Source organism: Pangasianodon hypophthalmus, chromosome 9 (assembly GCF_027358585.1).
Source record: "Pangasianodon hypophthalmus isolate fPanHyp1 chromosome 9, fPanHyp1.pri, whole genome shotgun sequence".
In the NCBI taxonomy this organism is placed as follows: Eukaryota; Metazoa; Chordata; class Actinopteri; order Siluriformes; family Pangasiidae; genus Pangasianodon; species Pangasianodon hypophthalmus.
Window position 1 is genome coordinate 1,264,269 of NC_069718.1, and position 18,700 is coordinate 1,282,968.

The following is an 18,700-nucleotide window of genomic DNA, read 5'->3' on the forward strand; positions in this document are numbered from 1 at the left end:
GTCCTTCATTCCTGCTCAGTGTTACAGCATAACTAAAGGGTAATTCTATTAGTGCTTTTCCACTGGCCAGTGTGGTGCCATGACAAATCCGTGATCACTCAGTTGTTGTTTCCATTGCTAAGTTCAGAGTGGTGTAACCAAATGTTCGTGATGAATTTGCTTCCTGTTCTTGCCAAAAGAACCATACAGGGACACGTTGGTGGAACATTAATCAATCAAACAGACTTATAATGAGATTTCACTTAAGTCAAACAACCAACCAATTGAAACGAAAAGCTAGTTAGCTAGAATGGTTCTTCTAGCCTAGCATATGGCATAGCACTGTTTAGTTTGTACAAAAATTTTCCTGCCTCCTTCAGCACATGACCTGGAAATCAATCAATGTCTAATGATATACCATGTTTAATGATATACCCATTCTTAAAATCAGAGGAATCAAGGAATAAGGAAAGAGGAGGGTTCTGGATCAAAGACACACAGGTGATTGCTATGTGAAAGCTATGTGTGGTTTTTTTTTTTTTTTTTTTTTTTTTGATGCTATAATAAAAAGCACAAATACAAAATTACTAATCTTATTTAAATAGATAGTGGGTAAGAATAAAATTCTTGAATGAAAGTCAATAAATAGAATCTTTTTTAGGCAAAAACATCAATATGTAAACGTGATAATGTTTGAATCAATAAGTGATTTCAAAAAAGTTGTTGTTTCTTGTTTCTGTTCTTGCATCTTTTTTCTGTTTCCTCTGAGGGAGGTGCTAAGAAGGAAAGGAAATGAGGAGATGCAGTTAAAGAAATGACAAGTTCTCTAACTCTACTTACATCGGGAAGGATATGCGATGAGAAACAGACACCGGTACAGTGAAGTGGAATTATCCTATTATTTTCAGTATGCTGATGACGGCATATATTCATCATACCTTTTTCTTAATTAAATGTCTGTAGAACGTTAGGATCTCATCCTTCCTCTATTGGTGCTGGAGCAGAAACTCCTCTCCTCCCCGCTTTATCCAATCTGTCCTACCATTCATTGATGATAACGATGATGATCATCATCATGACAGAGTGTGTAGTGTGAGAGAGCGTGTATAGACCTCAGTGTGCTCACTTTAATCCCATAATCCCCTTCAAACCCATCAGCGGATTTAACGGGCCGCACCACTCTGCTGCTCCTGAGCAAAGACTTTTAATTCAGCAGGCCATTGCCTTTATTCTGTCACACTCGCCATTCTTTCTCTCTGTCCTTATGTCTTATCAGACGTTATTTTAATGTCTACATTACATTATCTTTGTCACTTTCTTTTCCTTCCTCCCTCTCTATTTCAGTTATTCCTTGAGAAAGTGGGTTTTAGAAACTCAAGCTGCAAAACCGTGAACCCAGTATCACTGAATCCATCTCATTACACACACTTAAACCCTCAGAATATTTTCAGCAAAACAAGATTATGACAAGCCTTCACAAGCTTTCACACTCTTAGTAGTTTTGTTTTGCCAGTTGTGTGTGAATACCCCAATCACAAGCTTTGCATAGCATGTTCATCTGCAGTTTGCCCATCAGCCATGAGTGTGCAGGTAGAGGTCATGCACATGGCGCTTGAATGAACTCCGTGGAGAACTTGCTACATGACTGGTCATTACAAATGAGGTGTGCTCAAGGTAATTCTTTTCAAAATCGATGACATCTTGGACAAAGATACTGACACCTTTATGATTCTTTGTCAAGGCATGGTTTCACCTGCATCTTATTTCTGTTTTCCTTTTCGCTTTGTAAGGCTCATGAAGGTGCTATTGTCTTCATGCACCCCTCACAGACATAGACTCCGTATGAACTATGTTGAGGCCTTGAAACCGCCATATGACATCTACAGTAATTTTCTCCGCAATTATGTCATATTGTCCACTAAAGCCATGCAAGAGCAATACATTTTGTAGTACAAGTCAGTGGATAACAGACTTTTGTTGATCTGTTGGTCTGCATAATATCTTGGCACCTTTCCATCAAAAGCAGATAGAATTTGGATGGTCTATGTGCTGTACTGAGAATATCATCCAAATCATCATCCAAATCCTATCTGCTCAGTGGGGTTCATAAGTATGAAGCTGGACTTCATAAACTAGCCAGTGATTGTAGTCATGAGTATGATGAGTAGTGTAATAAAGTGGACACTGATTGTGTATCTGTTCGTCTGCCTGTCTATAAGTACATCATGTTAAAGCAAAAACGTTAGGCAAAAGCAGGTATACCAATTCAGCACCCATATTTATTTAAATCTTTACATCATGATTAAAAACTTTGTTCTGATGTTTTACACAAAATGCATCAGAACCAGTAGTTATTTCAAAATCCGTAAAAACCAACAGGCGACCACATATTCATACTTAACTCAAAAATATGCAAAAAACACTTTTTAATTCCCACACAGTAAAAAGCTCCAACATGTTTGCTGTATTCTACACTGACAGAAAGGAAAATCATTTCTAATCAGGGAAAATCATTTTCATGAAGTAATAACATTGACAATGATAACACTGATCAGTGTTCAAGTGTGTTGTGCTAATTCCATACTGGCAAATTAACCGTTAAAATACTGGTGGTCTCTTTTTGTACGTGTGTGAAGGTCCTCGGTCTTTGTGTAGTGATCATTAAACCTCGCAAGGTTATTTTAAATTACAAACGTAAATGTATTATATGAGGCAAGAAAACAGCATCATATCTGTTCTGATTGTAATGGATGCTGCCAGGGGAATTATATTCTTCAGAGATCAACACTGTTTTGAAAGCTAAGTAGTTTTTGAGTTTATAATTGTTCTACTTATTGTGAGTTTTCAGACCATGCTTCAATGTATTCGACTGCACCATTCATAAAAACTCATCATCACCATGAGTGTCCAATAGCACCTTCATTCTGACTCACTCTCAACAATTTAACCTGTTACTCTTTTCCATTAACTTTAGGCTTTTACTTACTTACTAAAGACCAGATTAACTTTGTTGTACTTTCTGGTTTATCTAAAATCTTGAGATTTTATTGTGCATACGTAAACCTGTAGCATCTTAACTTTTTATGTGTAGGTAACATCGGTATGTAAAAAGCTGGTTATCAGGTAAAATTACAGCCTCAAAGATTAGCTTTGCCCCTTCAGCCACACATCTCTTCCTGTATCAGATTCTGACTGCATGTGAGTCTCCTGAATCAATCGACTCAGTTGAAGAACCTGCCTTGAATAAACTCAATCTCTTCCTGTTTAACTGTCGTTAGAGTCTCAGACTGCCCTTGCCCAGTACAGCATGGGAAATAGTCCTGACTAAACTGTAAGAAAACTGAGTCACAAGTGTGAAAAATAAGCAAACACACATTCACGTTCATCAATACTGTGGTAACACACACTGTAACACACACTAATGCCAATTAACCTGAATGAGGAGTTTTAAAACAGCAAATATACTGACATTGGCGGAAAAGGGTCTTGTTCTTCATATGCAGATTAGTTAAGTTAGCTAAATTACTGAATTAGTCAGATTACTGGGATAGTTGGATTATTGCGTTAGCTGAATTACAGGGTTAGCTGGATTTCTGAGTTGGCCAGATTACTGATTTATCATGATCACCAAATTAGCTGGATTACTGAGTTAGTCAGAATAACAAATTAGCCGGATTACTAAATGATCATGATTACTGAGTTAATCGGAATACCAAATTACCTGGATTGCCGAGTCAGCTAGATTACTGAGAGCCAGATTACTGAGTTAGCCGGATAACTGATGTAGCTGTATTACCAAATTAACTACATTACCGAGTTAGCTGGATTGGATTGGTGACATCATCCTGGATTTATTCGTTCTTTGACGCTAATGTCAGACTTGTTATCAAGAGAACAAAAACTCAGAAGCAGCATATTCACTATAAATCAGATAGAAGCATTTTATATCCACTAGCCTGTAACATATAAATTTGATTGAGTCCAACAATGATTTAAAGTTTTGGTTAACATTTGCTTTCGTCTAAAGAAAAAAGTGCACATGATTTGAACAGTTAGCTAATTAAGTAGAGTTCATAAGTCTGAATAGATATTGTGAGTTAAAGTGTTTTTCCACTGGGAGGATGATTATATATTTTAAATGTTTTTTTATGGGTCTATCCAAAATAGAGATTGAACTATGCCTTCTTGGACCACATGCAAAATAAACCAAAACATGTGCAAGATCATATTAAATTAAGAAACTGAAATATATGGGATTATGATTTCCTGACTCTCATTTAGCATTTCCACAGCCAGATTAAACTAAACTGCACATCTTACTACACTTTTGTCTACCAGTGAAAAAATCGTACATACACAGATCAGAGTTTTAAGTTTCCATACATGTAGTGTCGGAGCATGATCTCAGATAACTCAGTCCTTCTAAACTAATCCATTTCTCAGATGTGTTTGAAGATCTGAATGAGCCCATTTGGAATTATTAGCAAATCTGGGTTGTGCCATCTTGGATTTTGTTAAGCGTATGAAGAACAAGGCCCAGGTGAATAAAGGATCAGGATGAGGAAACACTGGGCTTGTGGGAGATCCACTGATCTTTGTGTACATCATCATAACGCAGCGTACTATTTTATATAAAAAAAAATACCAAAAGTCTAATAAAAATATTTATAAAAACAGCTGTCCTTCCATCTGTTTATCTTTCTATCCATTATTAACGTATTAAACACGTGAGTGTGCAGAAGACCAGGTACTGTGTTCTAATACTGTTTTTAACGCACCCTTATCGACTTCCCCTTGTCCACTTTCTCTTGGGTAAATCCACCTGGCAATCACAAGGCTCGTGAGTCATTATAGAGGAAGTCAACAAGAGTGCGTTAAGTGCAGTACTGGGACTCAAGTGGATGAGGTTAATCTAGTTTGCACTCATCATCATCGTCATTGTTGTTGTTGCTGTGCGTGTGGGTGTCGCCCCCTGCAGATGTGGAGAAGAGCTGCAGCTTGCTGTGGAGCTGAGCACTCAGGTACACGCAGTCCTCTGCATCCAGAGAGTGGGCCAGAGCCAGGTAAAGCGTCAGGTACGCTGCCAACACACATCTGTCCACAGATAGAGTGGGCAAGAACCAGAGCACCAGCAGCAGCTCCACACACACGGGATGGCGAAGGTGGGCATACAGACGCTGGGCACGGGGTGACTTCAGGGACAGCGGGTCCCCCAGGCCTAAACACTCATAATACACCTGAGAGAGAGAGAGAGAGAGAGAGAGAGAGATTCTTACAGTATTATTCTACATGATAATGTGTGTCATTATTCCTAGTAGAATCATCACATACCAAGTTTAATTCAATTCAGTTCAATTTTATTTGTATAGCGCTTTTAACAATGAACATTGTCTCAAAGCAGCTTTACAGAACATAAGAAACAAAAACATGCAAACAGTCCTAAATGTTAGACAAAATTACTAACTTTCCTTTACTGTCCTTTAAAGTAACCTTCTTTTGTTGTTGTCCCACTAGCACATGAAGTAGTGAGTATAAGCCATTGTGGTGCTCTTATCCCCTATATAGTGCTCTGTGAAATGAGCATTTGAGCTTGTGTCATATATAGTACACTTTAAAGCGGTTAGTGGCACATTTTGGCCTTGGCCACTAGTCTCTTCAGTAGGAAGTGCACTTTAGAAGGAGTAGAGACCCATTCGAGTCATTAGTACTAGCTCCTATCCTATGTAGTGCATTTTGATAACGAATAGCAGCACATTTTTTTGACTTCTCGTATAAAGTGCACTTTGAAGTATGTAGGCATATTTTGGTCTTGGCCACTAGCCCATGCTCTAAATAGTGCAATTTTTTACATATAAAGAATAATATATAAGAAATAACCACTACGGACTTGGCCACTAGCTCTTAACCTGTAGAGCTTGTCCTATATAGTGCGCTTTAAAGTATGTGTAAGTGTATACTGTATATGGCGTGTTATATGTGTGTGTAACGTGTATAGTGTTTGTGTGAAGAGTTTGTGCAGTATTAGTATAGTGTTTGTGTGTGTGTGTATTTGTATTGTGTGCACCTGTTTGAGCCCCAGCAGCTCTGCGTAGTCGAATATGAGCAGGATGCTGCAGATCACAGCCCAGCACAGGAAGTGTACGGTGAAACAGATGAGTGGGAACCAGATATCCCACGGTGCATTGCGCACTGACCACAGACAGGGGGCGCTGGTCACAGGCTGCCAGTAACGCATCAACAGCTATAACACACACACACACACACACAGAACTCAGAGTATAGTAACATTCGTATAAATCTGAAAACATCATTGAGCTGTAGCTGTTTGCACTCTGTGTGTGTGTGTGTGTGTGTGTGTGTTACCTGCAGCGCGAGTGCAGTAGTGAAGCAGTACATGGCTCGGTTTAACACTCCCAGGACAGACTGACACACACGTTTAACAGGCGTCCAGGCCAGCAGGCTGTGCTGCACACTGAACAGCACTAACAGTAACAAATCTACAGCTAAACGCTTCAACACTGCAGCGTCCCGCAGGGCCACGGACCACCACGCCGCATCTGAGGGGGAAAACGTTAAAGATATTAATAAATAATAACACACTTGCACCAGGAAGCACAATTATCATTAATTCACACAAAAGAACTATTAGGTAAGTAATAAACACTGTGTGTGTGTGTGTGTGTGTGTGTGTGAGTGAATTGACTGTGTGGTGAGATGAAGCGAAGTTACTGTTACCACCCTGAAGTTGATTATTTTCCTATAACAGCATGTCTCCAAGTGTTTTATTCCTCTTACACCACAGCAATTTGTCAATTATTACAATTTTTACTTACCCTTTTAAACAGTCATACTTTTTATCTGTTTACAGTTACATTATAGTTATAGTTACATGTTGTGGAATGTCGGTGAAACTAATTAGTTCCTGTTCTCACTTACGTTATAGCAGCTATAAACAGTCGCTCCCTCACCAGCCTCATTTTTCCTATCTTAAAGTTAATAAGACAAAAAAAAAGCGCAGCTTGTCATGTTACCTATAAATCACAAAGAAGCGTAAACTCCTCTGTCCTGAAGATGTCAGAAAACTTAAAGTTACAGCTTTACTTCTGACTGTTACAAAGCGCTGACACTGGAGACTCCTTCCATCAATGTTAAATAAACATCTCTTTACAGAAGACTTCACCATATTAGTGATTTTTTAATCTGTTTATTATCAGTGGAGCTTCCACTGTACACATCCCTGTGAATGAGCTGTTACTATAGAAACGATAACCTTTAGAACAAGCGCATTAATATAAGCCTGTGATGTGCCGCGGCACTACTGTCAGGGCTGCTGTTATAGAGAATTAATCAACACCTTCTGACCAATCACAGTCCAGTGTTGGGATTAAAAAATCAGAAGTTGTTATTTTTCATGAACTTGAAAAGATGTAAGGAATAATCAGGTGACTGCATGCATCATGGCAACTTGATAATCATTACACTTCATTACGCATTATTTTTTACCCTTTTATAGTTGCATTATGTTATGTCATGTTATGGTGATATCAGCAGCATTATATAATCAAACTATCACCAACATTCACCTCACAGAAATCTATAACAGAATAGAAATCTTCACCACAGCATCTTATAAACAACGCATTTATCTTTGTTAAACAACAACAACAAAAAAAGGCTACATTAAATAATACAGAGCTGTCTCCAAAAAGTCAGTGCTGTTATATAGCTGTTGCTATAGAAACTACAATCAAATCAATATAAACCTGTGATTGGCTCTACAGCCGGTGCAAGGATCAACATCTGACCAATCAGAATCGAGAATTCTGAGAATAAAAGCTCTGAGGTAGAGATTCTGAGGTCAGTTAGGCTGAAGATGGACAGATGCGCATGAATGAATAAGTAAGTAAATACGTAAGTATATATATATATATATATATATATATATATATGTATGTATGTGTGTGTGTGTGTGCGTGTGTGTGTGTGTGGTGGCTAGTTATTCGTCTAAGAATGCATAAAGAGAAAAAGTTATCGTCGCCCAACGTGGGGCTCGAACCCACGACCCTGAGATTAAGAGTCTCATGCTCTACCGACTGAGCTAGCCGGGCTGACAACATGCTAATGCTTCATCTACTCCAAATTCTTGCCTCAAGTTCCACTTCAACTCAATTAAAACTTTTTTTTTTTTTGTCTTAACTGAATCATAAGCATGTCCCTGACAACAGCTTCACCTTATTCGGCTTCATCATTTCGATTTTAGTTTTGAAAAAGTTACATATAAAGGAGGAGGTGTAAGTTTCATGCTAAACTAAACTAAACTAGCTTACCGTCGCAGAGGGGCGCGCCGCCGGTGATGTTGTGATAAACCGGGCGAAATGAAATGAAACGGACGAAATCTGCACCGGTAACGAACACAAATATAAAGTTTATTAACGATAAAACACACAGCGTCAAGTTACGAGCCGTCAGCAGCGCCATGGTGGGGTCTGTATTTATATTTATTTCCGTATAACCACAGGGTGAATCTCAAACCACCTCCCACTGTAACATAAAGTGCACTACTTAGGCTGTAGAACGCCGCCATTTTATACACTATATAGGACACTTATGTAGCAAGAAGGAAGCCATTTTGAATTCTGCCTTCACTTCCGGGAATTGCAGGTGTAGTTTGGAATCTGACCACACGGTGGAGACAAAGGCTTTTTTTTTTAATATAAAAAAGTTTGCTTTACCATGACTATTTATGATTTATTATCATGATAATACTGTTAATTTTAAAAAAGATCATCTTAATAATTGAGATGATGATGACTTTGTAATAAGTGAAGGAATATTTATATGGTATAAGAAAGTCATACACTTCTACACACTATATATAAATACACTCCAGGAATGTTTAATGTGTTACTGATCAAAGAAAACTGCTAAATGAAAATATCAAGAAGAGGAACCACAGCATCTTCTTACAATACAAGTAACCTGATAAAACCTCTCAAGCATAAACCTCAACATGAGGTGTTCTTCGCTAGCAGCACACACACACACGGATGACGCCAGGTGAGTGGAAAATTGCAGCTCTTTTACATGGATTCTGCTGAAGCATAACTCACTCTTCTCCACTTCAACCCTACTCCATCCAAGAAAACAAGTGTAGCTAGCTGATGCACTTCATTTAATATCAACTCACTGATCTTATAAAGAACAAGTCAGTGCATGAACACATGCCTGTGCACTTTTCATGGCTGCTGTTTAAACCAGGGAAACAAACAGAGCCAAATAAAATGTCCAGTCATATCCCTGATTAAGGCCAAATCACAATAATATGATTTCTATAGATTTAAAATCATAATCTATGAAGACGCCATTGTGATTGTGCAACACGTAGCTGCATAGCAATGTGCTTCACCAACATGGATAAACAAATAAACACAAATATACCGATTATTCACTATCCCACTGTCACATGTCACATTTTAATTACAGCTGGCAGATTGCAAAGGACAAAGGAGGCTTAGTAGTGCAGAAAGCTCCTGAGCAAATGAGTGAAGTTACTGTCTTCTTACGCTTCTTTAGGTTTTTGGGTACATTATATCCAGTCTGTGGTGTCATCCTCTTCAGGACAGTTTAGCAAAAACGTTTCGGTAATTAATAAAGCTGTGTTCACACATACAGTGACTTCCAGCGACAAAGCGACCGAGACTGTTCATTTTCAACGAGATGACTTGATAAAGTTGAGAAAAGTTTAACTTTATGCAAATTTGGAGTGACTTTATTGCAAAAACTGACATCTTAAGTACATGAAAATATCTTGAATATAGTCAGATTTATCTAGTACTGTATTTCCTATTATAAGATTACAAGCATTGGCAGGTAATTTTGCTTCTTTTTACAAATGAAAGCTTAAAATTAGCAAAATTATCTGAGACTGATTATGAATTACAGATTATGTGATGTAACTGAGGTTGAGTAACTGTCAGAGCTAGAATTCACATACCATGTTAACCAGGGTTTTCACTAACTGATTAATTTTGACAGATATATAAATAAGGCACTCAATCTATTAAATTCATTCAATTCGTTTTCCACCCTAGATCAAAGAACATCAAAACCATTCTGTCAGCATTTTACTGGGAGAAAATCCCTCTGTATGTGCTCATTTATCACCACTGCCATTGGTGGAACTACACACTTCAGTGTTTATGAATGTGGAGGTGTATGTAGTAGCGTTTTAAACTTGTGGTGAGATAGTGAACGATGACTACACCATCTCTAAATGTACAAGTAATTCTAGCAAACATCTGAACTTGAGCTTTCACTCATTTCCCACCTCTGTGGTTTTAAGAAAAAAAAATAGATTTGTTCTATTAACCTGAATGAGGCCGAGCATTTTAAGAGCAAGCACATACAGTACTGTGCAAAAGTCTTAGGCACATGCAAAGAATTACTGTAGAGCAAAGATGCCTTTGAAAACAATGGAATTAAATGTTTCTACATTTTAAAAAAATACTATAAAGAGCAGTAAACAGTAATAAATGAAACAAAGTCAATATTTAATGTGACGATCCTTCGCTTTAAATAAAAAAATAGTATTCTCAGGTGCAGTGTGTGCAGTTTTATAAGGAAATGAGCTGGAAGTGTTACTGAGCATCTTGCAGAAGCAGCCACAGTTCTTCTGGAGACTTTGACTGTCGACTCGCTTCTTATTTCTGCAGCGAAACCCAGCAGCCTTCATTATGTTTTTATCTGAAAAGTGTCTCTTATGGAATCTGCTGCTTTCTTCACTGACATACAAACATTTTTCTGTAGCATTTCATTTTGTGCTGGAAAACTAATGTTTGGAATCTAAATCTAATCTAATTTGTACTGAATCAATAATGTAGAAGTCAGAAAATAAAAATCTATAACATAGTTTGTACTAAAAAAAAATAGGGTGCCAAGACTTTTGCACAGAACTGTACCTCTGTAGCATTTCAAATTCCACATCCACTGGCTATAAACATCTAAAGCACGGAGCTACAGTCTCAATTTAAATTGCTAGAACAAACATCTGTTATCTAACGAAATGGTTTCTGACTAACTCCGAAAAGCCAGCTGTGTGTGTGTGTGTGTGTGTGTGTGTGTGTGTGTGTGTGTGTGTGAGAGAGAGAGAGAGAGAGAGAGAGAGAGAGACTCACCTTAACTGTAAAGGTGAAATCAACCAGTCCAACCAGTGCAACCAGTCCAATATTAGCCACCACCTTCTGCAGCTCAAACTCATTATAACATTGAAGAAACCTGAACAGCGTCCATATTTATGAGCTCGGCATAACCCAACCTACTCAATGAAACAGCATTATATGAGTGAATGTTCTTTTAAATGAAAACTTAAAAAAAAACTATATGGGATAATGAAGTGCTTGGCATGGTGGTTCTGGGAAAAAAAAAAAAACCTAAATTGGAAAAATTGGACATCAAATGGCACCTACACTTTTATCTAAGCATGTGTGGGTCACTACCATATTATTCAGTTAACTGTGTGGAGAACACATTAAAGTCTTGCGGTGGTGTGGTGTTGGGTGTGATGTGGACTTCAACAGGGGTGAAGGCCAAGTTTTTTGTATTTTAGTTTGCTTTACATTTTATGTTATAATAACAGCAAATTGCTGTCAAAGGTGGTGAAAAAAAAACTTTGCAAAAACACATTTTCAATTGAGTTTGTTTTACTTTTTATTTAAAAAAAATTGTGTTTATAATTTATAATAAAATAAAGATTTAATATTACTTTTTGTCTTGACTTGTGAGTGAGGGGAAAGAAAGTGTTGCTCATGTTTTTAATGACCCTGCTCACTGATACTGCTTTGCATGCTCAGGTCAGCTGCCCTTGCACCCTCACACACTCTATTAATTCAATTCAATTCAATTTTATTTGTATAGCGCTTTTAACAATGGAGATTATCACAAAGCAGCTTTACATAAATACATTCAAGATATAAATTGTAAATGTTTGAATTTATCCCTAATGAGCGAGCCAGAGGTGATGGTGGTGAGGAAAAACTCCCTGCTCATATGATATGAGGAAGAAACCTTGAGAGGAACCAGACTCAAAAGGGAACCCATCCTCATCTGGGTGACATCCGATAGTGCGATTATAAATAAATCCCTTCTATTATTGTGTACTACATTGTCAAATAGTACAAATGTGTAACCAGGAAATTCATTACAGTTTTCACATGAAAACTGTCCACTGATGGAGACACGAGTGCAAAACTCACAGCAACTGCAGCCCCAAAGCCACCACAGCAATCACAGTTCCAAGCCATCACAGTACAGCTCCCCATATGAACCGGCACCATCCCCAGCAATCCCACTGATCTTCCCCCAGCAGCAGCAAGCAATCTCCAACTGATGAGAACTCCAACCAGAAGTAGGGCATCAGGATGGGTCAGGCAGGTCCGGAGAGCAGAAGGGTTCAGGGTCACTGGCATCTCAGGAGTAGCATGTGTAGCTCAACAGAAAGTGTGTGTGTGAGAGAGAGAGAGATGGAGATGGAGAGAGAGGGAGAGATTGTTAGGTATGCTTTTTGTCCTGTAATGGTTAAGGACATGTTATGACAGCATAACTAAAAGGGAGAGCCAGAAGCTAACACAGACATGAGGGAGCCCTGGGACATAAAGCAACAGCCACTCCACCATCAACAAACCTGAGTGAACGCGTGAGAGCGGGGGAGCGACAGCATCCAAACATCCCAGTTCACCACAACACTCTATGCCTGTGAACCCTCCAGACCTGCCCCTGTACCTAAGAAAAAAAACTATTCATAAAAGGTGTGAATAACAAATACAGTTAGGTCTGGAAGTATTTGGACAATGACAGCATTTTTGTGATTTTGCCTTTATACACCATCACAATGGATTTGAATTAAAACAATCAAGATGTGATGGAAGTGTAGACTTTCAGCTTTATTTTAAAAGGTTCCACAAAAATATGGAATTTACCATTTAGGAATTACAGCCATTTTCAACAAAGTACCTCCATTTTCAGGGGCTCAAAGGTATTTGGACAAAGTGACATAATTGTAAATATAACCATAATTTTAATACTTGGATGAAAATCCTTTGCAGTCAGTGACTGCCTGAAGTCTGGAGCCCATGTTCTCAAAACTCAAATTCTGGGTTTTCTCCCTGGAGTTGCTTTGCCAGGCCTTCACTGCAGACACCTTCAGTTGCTGCTTGTTTGTGGGTTTTTCTGCCTTCGGTCTTGTCTTCAGTAAGTGAAAAGCAGCTCTATTGGGTTGAGATCAGGCGACTGACTTGGCCATTGAAGAATATTCCATTTCTTTGCCTTCAAAAAGTCTTGAGTTGCTTTCGCAGTATGTTTAGGGTCATTATCCACCTGCACTGTGAAGCGGCATCCTATCAGTTTTGTAGCATTTGGCTGAATGTGAGCAGAGAGTATAGCCCTATGCACCTCAGAATTCATCCTGCTGCTTCTGTCAGCAGTCACATCATCAATTAGCACCAGTGAGCCCGTTCCACTGGCAGCCATACATGCCCATGCCATAACACTGCCTCCACCATGTTTGACACATGATGTGGTATACTTTGGATCATGAGCTGTTCCTTTCTTTCGCCATACTTTTCTCTTCCCATCATTCTGGTACAAGTTAATCTTGGTTTCATCAGTCCAAAGAATCTTATTCCAGAACATGGGAGGCTTTTTTTTTTTAGATGTTTTCTGGCAAAGTCTAATCTGGCTTTCCTGTTCTTGAATGTTACCAGTGGTTTGCACCTTGTTGTAAAAGCTCTGTATTTACATTCATGAAGGCTTCTCTTGATTGTAGATTTTGACAATGATACGCCTACCTTCTCCAGAGTATTCTGAGGTATATAGGGCTATACTTTCTGGCATCAATTATCTGGTCACTTTCAGAAGGAGCCAGTTTGAAAATAAGAATTTAACAAGATAGAATTTAACACTGAGCTGCTTACACATCCCTCTACAATAGAGTTTCAGTTCTACACAATGCTGACATTTCTGTCTTTACTCTCTTCACTGTCCTGTTGCTCTTCCTGTAGTTTTGCTCTGCTGAAATAAAGCTTCATTTTGGACATTGTGTGTTCTTTTATTAGAGTTAATAGTCATTATCAGTGTGATGAGAGAGTGTGTGTAGCTGTAGATTCAGTGCTGTGTGTTGTGCTTCAGTGAGTTTGGCTGAAGGAAGTTGAACATCTGGTGAAAGTGCTGCTCTATTCTGGGAGAAAGAGGATCACTCAGCTGTCTTCATGTAAATCTCACTCTCATTTCACTTCTCTGTGTTTAAAACACTGTTTAAACACTTTAGTGCTTTTTAAACATTATTTTAGTGCTTCTTCCCTCCAGGGTTTTAGTTTGAGTTCTTTGAGCTAACTAACAGTGTTTCACAGTCATACTTTCAAAGTGTCCTTGAGTAATTTTAGTTACATATCAGACCTGAACACTGCATGTAAACTGCTTTAGTTCAAGTTGTAGTCAAGTATATATTTATTGTCATCAAAACCATATACAATGTACAGTAAACAGTGACATGAAATAACGTTTCGCCTCGACCCATACATGCATGACATACACAGTGAAACAGGACATAAAGTGCAGTAAGAGTAATGAAGCATGCAGGGAGGCGGTAATGGGAAACTGTCGGGTGAGTACACAGGAGGGCAGTAAGAGCAAAAATGCTCCACAAAACATTTAATATTACATTAAAAACCCTACCATTACTCTAAACACTAACAAGGTCCATAGCTGCAACTTGAACTGAAATGAAATTTAATATGGCAGTGCAGCATTGTAGTTGTAAACAAAGTACAATCAAAATAGCAATTAATAGACAGAGGTTCTTGCTTAAACCAAAACACTAAAGTGACATGTAAAGTAACAAGTGATGTAAAATGTCTGTGCATTGGAGGATGGCGTTACATGGGAGTACATGGTGGTAGAAGGTGTTACCTAGTCTGGCAGTCCTTGAACGATTGCGACAGAAACTTGTGCCAGGTGGCAGAGGAGCAAATAGTATGTGGGTGGGGCCGGAGGGATAGTCCACAATACTAGAGGCCTTGTGGATGCAGCATGAGTAGAAAATGTCCTGAACAGGGGTAGAGGTGTGCCGATGATGCTGTCTACACTATCCCCTGTAGGGTCTTGCAGTCAGAGACCTTGTAATATCCAAATAAGACAGCTAGTTAAGATGCAGCTGGACACTCTCTATGATGCCCCTGTAGAATGTAATGAGGATGGGTGGAGGGATGTTTGCCTTCTTCAGATACCAGGGGAAATGTAAGCACGGCTGGGCTCTCTTGGCTGGGAGCTGGTGTTGATTGTGCAGGTGAGATCCTCTGGATGCGAATGCCGAGGTGCTTAACTTTGTGCTTATCACTCTCACTACTGTGGAAACTTTTATGCACAGAGGCGAGTAATCAATGCAGGAGTTCCTGAAATGCACAATATGCATGTATGGGATTTGCTCCCGATCTTCCTCTGACTGTGGTCAGAGTGAACTACAGAAGTGGCAACAAGTATGTAGTGCAAGGTGTGGTAGGCAGTACAACTGCACACCGGATACTCAACACACTGTGGTATAAGACTGTGTAACTAACTGTGAAATAAATACTAATAATACTATTATTTTGATAATCATTTGTTCTAATCTATCCTGAAATTAACTGGGAATTAGCTTAGCAACGAACATTATCAATGTTCAAACTGTTTGCAGGCAAAGGCTCTAACTCTGTAAACGCTGTTGGCAACGTGGCACCACCTGGTGACGATGTGGATGTTTCCTACATAAACTATGACTTTATGTTATTAAACTTACAAAGCTTGGTATCACTCTGATATCAAAAAGTATAGTCCTCACATGTGGTGCCATAAAATGTATAGGAAATGGGTCTGTTTATACAGGAAACACTAGAAATGGAAGCTGTACAATATACATACCAGCAATATGTGGATCACTGTAAATGTATTCAATCAGTCTCATTAAGCGATCATTCTCTTAAAATATCCTCTTTTTAGTTTAGAATATTAATTTAAAATTAAAATGACAAACTTTACATTACCTGACAAATGAAGAAAATAAATGATTGACAAATTATTTCCTTACTCCCTAACTAACTAAAACACACACAAACAAAACAAATTGAGTCTCCTGGAGAAACAGACTGAGATCCTGGAGACTGAGTCAGGACAGTTTCCCCAAAGGACTCTAAAGAAAAGGATGCAGAGTTAAAATAATCTAAACAAATGTAGTAATGAGTGTGAGAGTGATTTATTGAATTTGCATGAAAAATAAAAGTAAAGAGAGTGTCTCACGGTGAGCGAGGAGTCCCAGTGTCCCCAGCAGTAGAATCAGTACCATCATCATTGTGCTGCGTGTCAGTGGCTCTGAAAGGACTGAACACACTCTGATCTGGAACAAATTAAGTACTGCTTGTGTGGTTATACTTTGAGGATGATGAGAAAACTGATTTGACTCTTATTGAAAGATCCTGCACTACATTGTGTGTTACAGTAGTGTGTAGTAGACACTGCTCCTCTTAGCAGAAGGTGGAAATCATCATATACCATTATACACATCAGCTGATTTTTCATCACAGAAGGAACAGCTGATTAAGAGTTTTCTGCTTTTCAGGAATGATTATTATTTAAACATGAACACGTTTGATGATGTTCAGTGGAGTGCAGCTTTAGCAGCTCTGCAGCTGTTCTCAGATCAGTGTGTGTTTCTGACTCAGAGCACTTCCTCTACAGCTGAGGGAGGTTTTTGTACGGCGCTATAACACTGTGTGTATGGGACGTATTCCAGCTGACAGTAATAATCTCCTGCATCTTCAGACTGAACTCCAGAGATTTTTAAACTAAATTCTGACCCAGAATAACTGCCACTGAAACGATCTGGAATCCCAGGCTCCAGGTGAGATGCATCATAGATCAGGGCTTTAGGAGCTTCTCCAGGTTTCTGCAGGTACCAGGTGAGGTCATCATGAATGTACTGACTGGCTCTACAGGTGAGAGTAACAGATTCTCCTGGAGAAACAGACTGAGATCCTGGAGACTGAGTCACGACGATTTCCCCAAAGGACTCTAAAGAAAAGGATGCAGAGTTAAAATAATGGAAACAAATGTAGTAATGAGTGTGAGAGTGATTTGATGGTTTGTATGAATAATAAAAGTAAAGAGAGTGTCTCACGGTGAGCGAGGAGTCCCAGTGTCCCCAGCAGTAGAATCAGTACCATCATCATTGTGCTGCGTGTCAGTGGCTCTGAAAGGACTGAACACACTGTGATCAGCACTACAGCTCTTAAAGTGTGTGCAGCAGTGACACAGCACACATATGCAAACACATATGTGTGTGTGTGTGTGTGTGTGTGTGTGTGTGGTCACTGTAGTGTAACAGAGGTTTTTGTACGACGGCTTCATTAGAATGTATCACTGTGGCTCACTTTCGGTGGAGGAACCAAACTGATCATCAGTAAGTCATTTTAGTTCTTCTAAAACTCTAAAAAATTATTTACTTCTGTTTACCCATTACATGAATAAAATTATTATTAAAATGAAATATAATGTGTATAGTTATGAGTGATATGTTTGGGGTAACTCTAAACCTTAAAGTAGTAAAATAAATAATAAATGAGTGAATACTGAACATTTAATAAATATCCAGTGTGTTTGTGTTGGTGAGTGGAAACCTGGTCACTGGTTCATATCTGAAGTATTGTGTAAATTGTTCTAAAGTCTCTGTGCTGATGGAAAATACAGACGAATGCTGCTGTGTGTTTGTGTTAAACAATGAACATTTCTGGAATCAGATCCATTTACTGCTATCACACAGGGAGCGCTTTATACGACACAGCAGTAAGAACTAACACAGAATAAAGCTGATCAAAGTCCGAGTGGCTCCACAATATAACGAGTAACTAGTAAATGTTCTCCTGCTGAGTAGTTCTACTGAACTGCAGTAATGTGAATGAGCAGTAATGAGTAAATGTTGTGTAAGCGTGTGTAAATGTGTGTTTATTGTGTGTTTGTGGTCTCCAGCCGGTGCCGCGGTGAAGCCCTCTGTGTCTCTGCTCCCTCCCTCCTCTCTGCAGCTGTCTGAGGGATCGGCCTCGCTGCTCTGCCTGCTGTCTGCCTACTCTCCACAGGGGGCGCTGGTGAGCTGGACAGTGGACGGCTCCCAGATGAAGGACGGGGTTCTGACCAGCGCAGAAGAACAGAAGAAGGACGGTTACACACGCAGCAGCACCCTGACCCTCAGCAAAGCACTCTGGGAAAAGGGGGAGGAGTTTGTCTGTACGGTCTCCCATGCCGGCGTCAATCATCCGGTCACGTTCAGAAAGAGCCAGTGTGAAGCCTAACAGCTCCAAGATACAATTTAACACTGAGCTGCTTACACATCCATCTACAATAGAGTTTCAGTTCTACACAATGCTGACATTTCTGTCTTTACTCTCTTCACTGTCCTGTTGCTCTTCCTGTAGTTTTGCTCTGCTGAAATAAAGCTTCATTTTGGACATTGTGTGTTCTTTTATTAGAGTTAATAGTCATTATCAGTGTGATGAGAGAGTGTGTTTAGCTGTAGATTCAGTGCTGTGTGTTGTGCTTCAGTGAGTTTGGCTGAAGGAAGTTGAACATCTGGTGAAAGTGCTGCTCTATTCTGGGAGAAAGAGGATCACTCAGCTGTCTTCATGTAAATCTCTCTCTCACTTCA

At 39.1% G+C, this 18,700-nt stretch overlaps 1 protein-coding gene, 1 non-coding gene and 2 gene segments (V, D, J or C); 1 reads left to right on the forward strand and 3 right to left on the reverse strand.

The window, feature by feature from the left end:
• Nucleotides 1-2,238: 2,238 nt before the first annotated feature.
• nrm (nurim) lies at nucleotides 2,239-8,682 on the reverse strand. Its single transcript, XM_026911715.3, has 4 exons — nucleotides 8,307-8,682; nucleotides 6,343-6,536; nucleotides 6,044-6,220; nucleotides 2,239-5,216 (listed from the first exon to the last, which is right to left on the reverse strand). The coding sequence occupies exons 1-4, from the start codon at nucleotides 8,455-8,457 to the stop codon at nucleotides 4,887-4,889; spliced, it is 852 nt and encodes a 283-aa protein (XP_026767516.1). The 5' UTR covers nucleotides 8,458-8,682; the 3' UTR covers nucleotides 2,239-4,886.
• On the reverse strand, nucleotides 8,015-8,087 carry trnak-cuu (transfer RNA lysine (anticodon CUU)). Its single transcript has one exon. It is a non-coding gene; the product is annotated as a tRNA-Lys (tRNA).
• Nucleotides 8,683-14,476: 5,794 nt separating the features above from the next.
• LOC113525242 (immunoglobulin kappa variable 3-15-like) lies at nucleotides 14,477-17,294 on the reverse strand. The segment is given in 3 exon segments: nucleotides 14,477-16,195; nucleotides 16,303-17,073; nucleotides 17,180-17,294. Coding segments are annotated over 2 exon segments (405 nt in total).
• Nucleotides 17,295-17,974: 680 nt separating this feature from the next.
• On the forward strand, nucleotides 17,975-18,347 carry LOC128318844 (Ig kappa chain C region, B allele-like). The segment is given in 2 exon segments: nucleotides 17,975-17,981; nucleotides 18,028-18,347. Coding segments are annotated over 2 exon segments (327 nt in total).
• The last annotated feature ends 353 nt before the right edge of the window (nucleotides 18,348-18,700 follow it).

Coding starts and splice junctions, on each gene's coding strand:
- nrm (XM_026911715.3), bottom strand. CDS start 8,457: ATGGCGCTGCTGACGGCTCGTAACTTGACGCTGTGTGTTTTATCGTTA. Junction 6,221..6,342: donor CTACTGCACTCGCGCTGCAG/GTAACACACACA, acceptor TGTGTGTTATAG/CTGTTGATGCGTTACTGGCA. Junction 5,217..6,043: donor AGCTGCTGGGGCTCAAACAG/GTGCACACAATA, acceptor TCTCTCTCTCAG/GTGTATTATGAGTGTTTAGG.